Here is a 10,526-nt window from a genome sequence, read left to right as displayed (position 1 = left end):
CCACTCACCTCAGCCTCCCAAAGGCGTGGGATTACAAGCTGAGCCACCAAGCCCGGCTTGATGGCTATTAAGGTTGGCATTTAATATTTGTATTTCTTTTAAGTCTTCATATTTTTGGCCTATAGGGATGAAATTTATAGCTACATATCTTTGGTCCACTTGAGATTTTGATTTATGAGGTAGAACGCTTGTTCTCAAATTGCTTTTGTTGTAATGAATACTTTCTCCAATACTTCTGCTCCCTACTTTTGGGTTTGCCTTTCAGGAGATAATACATGGGGTTAGATGTGGGTGATATTCTTTAACTTTGTTCCTTTTATACTTTAACTTGAAATTGTCTTGTTGAATTAAATCATGGGCCAGTTTAATATGTTAATAATAACTGGAGAACAGTTTTTCCTTTGGTGGTTTTTCGTTTTCTCGTTTTGAGTCTCAGGGTCTGACTCTGTCACCTAGGCTGGAGTGCAGTGGTGTGATCATGGCTCCACTGGAGCTTAAAATTCCTGGGCTCAAGCAATCCTCCCTCCTCAGCCTCCCAAGTAGCTTGGATTATAGGGGCATGCACCACATCTGGCTAATTTTTCTTTTTGGTAGAGACGAGTTCTCACCCTGTTGCCCAGGCTGGTCTTGAACTCCTGGGCTCAAGCGATCCTCACACTTTCAGCCTCCCAGAGTGCTGGAATGACAGGCATGGAGCCACCACACCCAGCCTGTTTCTTTTTTTTTCTAGTGACTTTTATTGTAGTATGCATGACTTTTTTTTAAGGCCCACATTTCTGCACACTTTATGTGAGTGGTCAGAGATAGCTTGGCTCACTAAAGATAATACTGTGCCGCACCCCTCTCTTTCCGAGAGCTCTTCATATTCTGGAACTTCTGCAATGATTCTGCTAACAGCCAACTTATTTCACTCACATTCCTGACTGGTAGAATTGGTAAATCATCCAAATTTTTTTAAAAACGAAAACAGAGTCAAACTAGGTGTATGTGGCCATGAGCAGTGCGTGCTGCATTAGAAGGACATGAGTAAGATCAGAACACAATAGGGTGACTAGTGTGTGTGAACCATCAACTAGGACTGTAGTCATTTGTGTAAGTTATAAGAGACAGATTCACTAATCACAGTGTTACAGGAACCTGCAGACCGAATGCACTACTGGAGTCTTTGTCATCATTCTCCCTACTCATCCAGTGTGCATGTCCAAAATAAAAGATTATATAGTATTTACTGCTTGTGATCTAAAAACAGCATCCAAAAAAATCCAATTTCTGATCAAGCACTTACTATAATAAGATATTTGGCGGTGAATAGTGTGGCCTGCAGAGTCTAACTTCCCGGGCTGAATTTTGACACTACACCAGTTTTTTACTTAACCTGCTTCTGTCTGGTCCCTCTAAGAGGGCTTGGTATCCACAGCATAAGGGAATGAGGAAGGCTGAATGTGCTGTATAGCAGCGGGCCCCAACCTTTCTGGCGTCAGGAACCGGTTTCATGGAAGACAATTTTTCCAGGCCAGTGGAGGACTAGGGGGAAATAATCAGATATTAGATTCTCATAAGGAGCAAGCAACCAGATCCCACGCATGCACAGTTTACGGTAGGGCTCGCCCTCCTATAAGAATCTAAGGCCACTGATCTGGCAAGACGGAGCTCCACTCTTTTGCTGCTCATCTGCTGCACCACTCCAAGCGTGCACCCCGGGATTGGGGACCCTATACCTGTGTCTTGCCCAGCTGTCTTCCTTGTCCTTAATACATCTCGAAGAAACTTCTTGTAAGTGTAATTATCTTAGGACCTTCAAAGTCCTAAAAAGCATAACGGGTTTGTAGATATTAATATAAACAGGTGAAGTCATATTTTGACAGGTTTGCACTGTCATGTAAAGACCGAGCTCCGTGGCTTAGCCTGTAATCCCACTTTGGGAGGCCGAAGTGAGTGGACTGCCTGAGCCCGTGGGTTCAAGACCAGCCCGGGCAACTTGGCGAGACCTCGTCTCTACAATGAATAAAAAATTAGCCGGGCGTGGTAGTGCGTGCCTATAGTTTCGGCTACTTGGAAGGCTGAGGCGGAAGGATCATGGGAGCTCAGCAGATCTTTGCTGGGGTGGCCGTGAGTGTGCCACTGCATTCCAGCCTGGGCAACAGAGTGAGACTCCAACTCAAAAAAATAATTAAAAAAGATGAAGATTTAGCCTTAAAGGGCTTCAATTTGTATTGCCTATAGTGTTGAGTTACACTTACTAAAACTGTTTTAATATAAATGATTTTTAAATTAGGCCCACAAATATTAAACACATTTTGATTTGAGTTAGAGTCTCACTCTGTGGCCCAGGCTGGAGTGCAGTGGAACGATCCTGACTCACCACAGTCACAGGCAAAACTTCTCTTCAGCCTCCTGAGTAGCTGGGACTGTAGGTGTGCACCACCATGCCCAGCTTACTTATGTATTTTTTTAAAGACAATGTCTTGTTATGTTGTCCAGGTTGGTCTTGAACTCCTGGGCTCAAGCAGTCCTCTTGCCTTGGCCTCCCAAAGTGCTGGGATTATGAGTGTGAGCCACTGCACCCGGCCATGTTAAACACATTGAATAACTATTCTTTAGTTCATTAATAAGTACAAACTATGTGATCCTAATAAATGAATGTTTATGGCAGAGAAAGCTTTCCCCAGAAGTAAAGTCCTTTTGATGCAACTGTTTTTAAACATTTCAGTGACCACTTGTATTTGCCTGCTGGGTCTATTCAAATTCTTTTAGTAGTTTCTTCCTGTTTTGGTACCTGTTTCTTGTTTTTAAAATAGAGTACACTATTCATTGCAGAATCCACTAAATGTTAGTAAAACAAGAAAATGAGCATCCGTAGTGGACCATAAGTTATCAAATTGTATAATGATTATAGTCTCAACTTCTTTTAAGTTGCTGGATAAAATTTTAATGGAGAAGCTCAAGTCCAACTTATCATTTTGGCCCAAATAATGTAAACTTGAATATGTTACTTTTATTTATCTATTTATTTGAGTAGTCGTCTCACTCTGTTGCCCAAGTTTACAAGTTTAAACATGTAAGAAAATACACAATTTTTAATAAATAAATTCTGAGGCCTTTTGGGTCCCGCTCTCGTATATGCAAATACGGTGAAAAATGCCATCTGATTGTTCCTGATTGTTTAACATCAGTTGATAAATCTGTTGCCATAGTTAAGGTGATTAGTGGTATCTACATTACAAGCATGAGCTTCCTGTACTGGGTGCCTGGTTCACACTTACACATAATCAGAACCAACCATGTTGTCAGGTGATCAACTGCTGAGGGTAAAGGGGGCAGACTTAGCATTTTCTTTATGAACTACTTACGTAAACCTTACTATTATTAAGGGACTGGACACTAAGCTACAAAGAATGTTAGTTTTGCCAATTCTCTTTCTAAATCCAAAATGTATTTTAACTAGCTTAGAGGTAAATATCAAGTAGTTCAGGTTTTTTAAATGACATTGTTGGGCACAGTGGCTCATGCCTGTAATCACAGCACTTTGGGAGGCGGAGATGAGAGGATTGCCTGAGTCCAGGGGTTCAAGACTAGCCTGGGCACGTTCGCAAGCCCTTGTCTCTACAATAAATCAAAAAATTAGCCATGCGTGGTGTGCACCTGTAATTCTAGCTACTTGGGAGGTTGAAGTGGAAGGATTTCCTGAGCCCAGAAGGTAGAGGCTGTGGTGGCCGTGAGCATGCCACTGCATTTTAGAAGCATAGTTTGTGGTAAGGGATCAGTAAAGGGACAGAGCCAAGTAAAAGTATGTATGTATCAAGTGGACAGTACAGAATTTCTTGATAACCAAGGCACTTAAGGCTTTATTAATTTTAACCCTTGAAGAGTTTTAAAAACATGTGCATAAAAGTATGTGGAGTACTGGTTAAAGACATGGATCCCTAGGCTTGCTGAGTTAGAATTTCTTGAGTTAAGCAGCACTGAAAAAAAAATGTGACACAAGAGGTCTTTGGGTAACATTTTAAAAAACAATGCTAGAAAAAGATGCTCAACATCACTAGAAGTTAGGGAGATTTGAGTCAAAATGACTATGTCACACCCATTTGGAGGACTATTATCAAAACCCAGAATTCTGAGAGGTGTTGGCAAGGATGTGGAAAAATTGGAACATCTGTGCATAGCTGGTGGTGATGTCAGATGGTGCAGCTGTGGTGGAAAACAGTTTGGCGGTTCTCAAAAAGTTAAACCGAATTATATTGTCTTGTTTGTGCTGCTATAACAAAATGCTGGAGACTGGGACATTAAAAAAGAATAGAAATTTGTTTCTCACAGTTCTGGAGGCTGAGAAGTTCAAGATCAAGGCACTGGCAGATTCGGTGTCTATTGAGAGCCCAGTCTCTCCTCCTAAGATGGCGCCTCTTTGCTGTGTCCTCATATGGTGGAAAAGATGGCAGGGTAAAAAGCTAGCTAGTTCCCTCAGGGCAGTAAACCCACTCCTAGGGTGGAGCTTATGACCTGATCACCTCCTAGGGGTCTCACCTCTTATGATCACATTGGTAATCAATCTCAACACATGAATCTGGGGCACATAGAGATCACAACTTACATGACCTAGCAATTCCACTTCTAGGTACTTATGCAAAGGAACTGAAAAGGAGCTTGAAGAACTGTTCTTTTGTGTTCATAGCAGCATTATTCATATAGCCAAGAGGCGGAAACAACTAACAGAAGAATGGATAAAATGTGGCATATGCATATAATGGAATATTACTTGGCTATAAAAAGAAATGAAATTTTGATACATGTTACAACATGGATTAACCTTGACAATGTACTGAGATATGCCAGACACAAAAGAACAACTATTGTTTGATTCCAGTTATGTGAAGGCAAATCAAGAGAGACAGGAAGTAGAACAGTGGTTACCAAGGTCTGGGGTGAATGTGGATGGCAAGTTATTTTTCAGTGGGTACAGAGTTTCAGTTTGTGATGGTGATTAAAAAAAACTAGTGTAGATAGTGGCAACACTGTGAATGTGTTTGATGGCACTGAATTATACCCTTGAAAGTGGATAATGGTAAATTGTATGTGTATTTTACCCAATAAAAAAAGAACAGGTGAAAAAGGAAGAGATAAGATTTTAAACAGCCAAGTTCTCCCCTCCTTAAAAACACAGACCAAAAACAAAGCTAGAGAAAAATGAAAGTCATCCTGTTCTGCATCACACAGCCAGAGAAGAAGCCGCCCATGTTTTCTCGGAGACTCCTTTAAAAGGAAGGCATGTAAAGCTGTCTGTTTTCAGGATGCTAGAGGAAGCTACAGATAACCCCAAGTGATTGCCACTTTGCTGGGAGAAACAAGGTAGAACAATCTGGGTGTGGACTGGCTCCCTCTGGTTGCTGAAAGCAAATTAACAGTTTCTTTCTTTCTTTTTTTTTTTTTTGAGTTGAAGTCTCACTGTCATCCAGACTGGAGTGCAGTGGCTGCTCCCGGCCACTGCGACCTTGACCTGCTGGGCTCCGGCGATCCTTCCGCCCCAGCCTTCCAAGTAGCTGGAACTACAGGCTCGCGCTACCATGCCCGGCTAATTTTTTATTTATTGTAGAGATGAAGTCTCACCAGTTTATTTCTTTTACTATCCTGTAAGATGACTGAATAGAAATGATAAAATTATAGTAGTTGGTAAGTCAAATGAAATATTTTCAAACGTCCTGATGTTCTTTCTCTCCAACTATGCCACTAGTCCTAGGTCTGGACTTTTCCTCCCAAAACACATTCAGATGTTTAGAGAAAGATTTTAAGCACAGTGTTTTAGGTAACTTGCATTTAGGTAACTCATTCTCATCCAGGAAATTCCAAGATATCTTTACATACCTGTTCTTACATTTTGTAACGTAAGATTCTGAAGTCCATTACTATCTGGTACAATAATTAGAAATTGCTTAATATTATTTTACATTGCATTCTCACTTAATCTTCACCATAGCAATTAGATACTATTATTTGCATTTTACAGATGAGGACAACTAAGACACAAAAAGTTTGCACAGCTAGTAGGCAGAGAAACTGACTTCATAGTTATTCACAGCCTGGACTGAGTCACAAAAAGATAGGCATGGAAGTCTGTCGGATTTGGATTGGCATAGGCTAACAATTAGGGGAATACCAGAAGGAGTCTGGATTCTAAGCTTAGGGACTGTCTCAGGATGGATGGCTGCCTCCCTCTAAGAAGTGGGCTTTTCCAAGATTACAGGCATCCAGGGCTAGTGTGTTTCTGTGATGTGTGCCAGCACATGCCACTCTGCCACATACAAATGATCATGTTCCAGGTGCTACCTCCCTCAGCATAGGAAGGGACGTATATTAGGATGTGTACACTTTAATTATATAGATTACTTGAATATTTTCCACAAGGACAAGTAGTTGGCTGTATTTTCATCTTTGTCCAGTTCTACTGCTAAGTGATTGGTTCTTGAACTTGACTGACCATCAGAATTATCTGGAGGGCAGCTTTTTTTTTTTTGAGACAGGGTCTCGCTCTGTCACCCAGGTTGGAGTACAGTGGTGCAATCATAGTTCTACTGCAGCCTCAAACTCCTGGGCTCGAGTGATCCTCCTGCCTCATCCTCTGGAGTAGCTGGGACTCTTGGCATGTGCTACCACAAGTGGCTAATTTTGTTTTTTATGGAGACAAGAGTCTCACTATTGAACTCCTGGTCTCAGGCAAAGTCCAACTTTGGCCTCTTGAAGTGCTGGGATTACAGGCATGCACCCCCACACCTGGCCTAGAAGGCTTCATGAAACAGATTTCTGCTTCACCTCCCAACTCCCAGAGTTTGATTCAGGTGGTCTTCGGAGGGGCCTGAGAACTTACATTTCTAACAAGTTTTCAGGTAAGACAGATGCTTCTATTCTGGGGACTACACTGAACCACTGCTCAGTACCTTTCCAGGGATAGTAATGATCCCACTAAAGACAAGACAATAAATCTATTTTTATCAGTTTATTAAATCAACTTATTTCTGTAATAAACACTAGCCACTACTGGAGAGAGCTTCATTACTGCTGTGATTATGCTTACAAAATAGGGACATTTTGCATACCCTATTCATGTGAATAAAATCAACCTTGTCAGTGACTTCATTGCTTAAATTTCTGAAAAGTGGAGATTTGGGCCTAGAGTTTGCTATTTAAGAGACCAGGTCCGGTCTTGACAGTGAAGCCACCATCAAAAGCTGCATTAAGAACTTCATCCAGGCAGCTTGCTGTGACAAAACGTAAATCCTGCCGTACATTGCTTGGGATTCCTTCCAAGTCTTTTTCGTTTCTCTGAGGAATGATAACTTGCTTAAGTCCTGCTCTGTGTGCTGCCAGCACCTTGTCTTTAATTCCACCCACCTATAAGGAGACAAAACATGTTTAAGGTTAGTGATTATCCTCAAGCTCAAAGAAGCCCTGACCCGCCTTTTATTAAACTTAACCACCATTATTTTGAAACATCCAACCATCTTCATTTTGTTATAGTATGAACTAGGAAAGCTACTAAAAAGGTTGATACATAATAAACTAAATTGGCCAGGCTTGGTGGCTCAGCTTGTAATCCCAGCACTTTGGGAAGCTGAAGTGAGTGGATTGCCTGAGTCTGCAGGTTCGAGACCCACCCAGGCAACTTGACGAGACCTCATCTCTACAATAAATCAAAAACTAGTCGGGCGTGGTGGCACATGCCTATAGTTCTAGCTACGTGGAAGGCTGAGGTGGAAGGATTGCCTGAGCCCAACAGGTCAAGCCTGCGGTGGCTATGAGTGTGCCATTGCACTCCAGCCTGGGCGAAAGAGTGAGACTCCAACTCAAACAAAAACAAAAAACAAACAAAAAACCAAATTTTTGATAGGTATGAGTACCTCCTTTGTCAGAGTGTTTTTTTTCCCTTAACTTTGGCAGGGTTAACATTTATATTCTCTTCTGTAATTGCAACAATCTTGTCTTTAGGTTGATTCTGAAAAAGCATTACATTATTTTGACAATACACATGGCTCCTACAGAGGTTAGCTGCATATCAGAATTATTTCCTTCTTTCTAGGTTTAAAGCTAAAACCTACCTCTGTGCCACTTAATGAAGAAAACATATCCCCAAAGAAGGCTCTTGTGGCTTTTTTTTTTTGAGTTGGAGTCTCACTGTCTCCCAGGCTGGGGTGCAGTGGCATGCTCATGGCCACCCCAACGTCGACCTGCCAGGCTCTGGCGATCCTTCCACCTCAGCCTTCCAAGTAGCCGGAACTACAGGCTCGCGCTACCACACTCGGCTAATGTTTTTTATTTATTGTAGAGACGAGGTCTCACCAAGTTACCCAGGCTGGTCTCGAACCTGCAGACTCAGGCAATCTACTTGCCTAGGCCTCCCAAAGTGCTGGGATTACAGCCTGGCCCTCTTGTGGTTTTTAGAACATGTCCACAAGGATCCCTTCACAGGTGGAGTCTAATTCCTCTCCCCTAGAATGTGGGCCAGGCTTTGTGATGCGATTATAAGAAATAGAATGTGGTGGGAGTGATGCTATGTAACTTCCAAGGGTAAGTTAAAAAACGAGACCTTCTACCTGGATCTCTCTCTGACCACTTGCCCTGGAGGTAGTCAGTCACCGTGTCTGAGGTCATCCAAGCAGTCTATGGAGAAGCCTATAAGGTGTGGAACTAGGGCCTCCTGCCACCACCCAGGAGCAGTTGGCCACTATGTAAGCAAATACTCCAGCCCCAGTCAGCCTTCAGATGGCTGCGAGCTGGCTGCAATCTGGACTGTAAGATGAGAGGCTCTGGGCCAAAGGGACCCAGTTAAGCCTCTCCCAAATTCCTGATCCACAGACACTTTGAGAATATTAAATATTATTCTTTTGGGGTAATGTGTTATATAGCAATAGATAACAAATATAGCTCTCATTCATACCACCTAGAACATGTAACCCCCGAAGACAGCTTTGCAACAAGATCAGCTATTCTCCGGGCCTTTGTGTGCAGCTGTCGTCCTGTCCCATTGCCATTGTCTTTTGAGAATCCTCCATGCTGCTGAAGTACATCTTCAAAGTGCCTTCTTCAAAAGAGTGTAAAATAAACTAATTCCTTGCATGCATGAACGTAACTATTCTACTTTCAAACTTGGTTGACAGTAAGGCCGTGTATACAAGACTAGATTTAAAATCATTTTCCCTCACAGTTTCGAAGGTGTTGCACATCACTGTCACCAATGAGGAAGCTTTATTATCCTTGGTGATCTGAAAAGTCAAGAGGATGAAATCTTTTTCCAGAAGATACCTTAAATTCTAGGAAATGCTCTATTATTTCTTCGACAATTTGTTCTATTCCATTTTCCTGTTTGCCTAGAACTCCTTCTACATGTTGGATCTGCCTGCCAGATTGTTTTCCACTACAATTTTTTTCTGAGTAATTCTTTTCTTTTCTTTTCTTTTTTTTTTTTTTTTTGAAGCAGGGTCTCACTCTGTCTCCTAGCCTAGAGTGCAGTGGCACAATCACAGCTTACCACAGCCTTGACCTCCTGGGCACAGGCAATCCTCCTATTTCGGCCTCTTGAGTAGCTGAGACTACAGGTGTGTGCCATCACACCCAGCTAATTTTTTGCTTTTTTACAGAGATGAGGTCTCACTATGTTGCCCAGGCTGGTCTCAAAACTCCCGGCCTCAAGCAATCCACCTGCCTTGGTCTCCCAGAGTGCTAGGACTACAGGTGTGAGCTATTGTGCCTGACCCTGAGTAACTCGACCAATTCTAAAACCATACTTTAAACTCCAAATGCTGTGTCTCTGTTCTTGAATTATGTTTTCTCCAGGCCTAGCAGGTCTTACTTGTAAGTACGGTTGCTCTCCTTCATGTCTCTTATGATAGTTCAGAACTGAAGGCTTACTCAGAGCTGCAGCAGCCTTCCTCTGCTGGGGGTGTAGAAGCTTTTACATGGGCTCTGATATTCTCTGACAGGAGTGGACCAAGTGGAAGACCCAGGTGTTCTACAGAGATCTTCCTGTTTCACATCTCATTCCTGCTCTCTTGGTCTGTATCTTCTGGCTGTGAGCCAGCACTTATCCCACATTTCTGCTGGGAAGATTGTCTCTACTGTCAATTCTGTTTCATCGGCTAGGGTACTTCTTTCTTCCCAGAAATTGTTTGAGCTGTCAGCTGATGACCACACTCATTCATGGATGTTAGAATTTATTCCCTTTTACCCCTTGCTTAGTCTACCATATTGAACCAGGGCACTGAAGGAGAAAGTTCATGGTCAATAAAGCACATATCCTTTTAGTAGCACAGCTAGTGTGGACCACTACTGTCACCTGAGTGCAAGAGCTCCTGGGTAAGATGAAGAAGAGAGATAAGCTATTCCTTCTGAGTATAAATCTACACATTTATCATAATAAACAGTTTAGAATATGACTTTCTGATTTTATGATCGAATTAAACTAAAAAAATTAGGGAATGGAGAGCATTTTTTTTTTTTTTTGAGTTGGAGTCTTACTCCGTCGCCCAGACTGGAGTGCAATG

General features: G+C 42.1%; 1 protein-coding gene across 2 annotated transcripts in view; it reads right to left on the bottom strand.

Moving 5' to 3' along the window:
* Window positions 1–6,970: 6,970 nt before the first annotated feature.
* LONP2 (lon peptidase 2, peroxisomal) overlaps window positions 6,971–10,526 on the bottom strand; it is a 103,179-nt gene continuing 99,623 nt past the window's right edge. For both annotated transcript variants that reach the window (XM_008067510.2, XM_021717320.1), the window contains one exon: window positions 6,971–7,380. In XM_008067510.2, the coding sequence (XP_008065701.1) occupies window positions 7,159–7,380 (222 nt within the window). In that variant the 3' untranslated portion in view covers window positions 6,971–7,158. The remainder of the gene's footprint in view (window positions 7,381–10,526) is intronic.

Source organism: Carlito syrichta, unplaced genomic scaffold (assembly GCF_000164805.1).
Source record: "Carlito syrichta isolate Samal-C Ts95f unplaced genomic scaffold, Tarsius_syrichta-2.0.1 Scaffold309650, whole genome shotgun sequence".
In the NCBI taxonomy this organism is placed as follows: Eukaryota; Metazoa; Chordata; class Mammalia; order Primates; family Tarsiidae; genus Carlito; species Carlito syrichta.
This window is presented reverse-complemented; position numbering and strand designations above follow the sequence as displayed.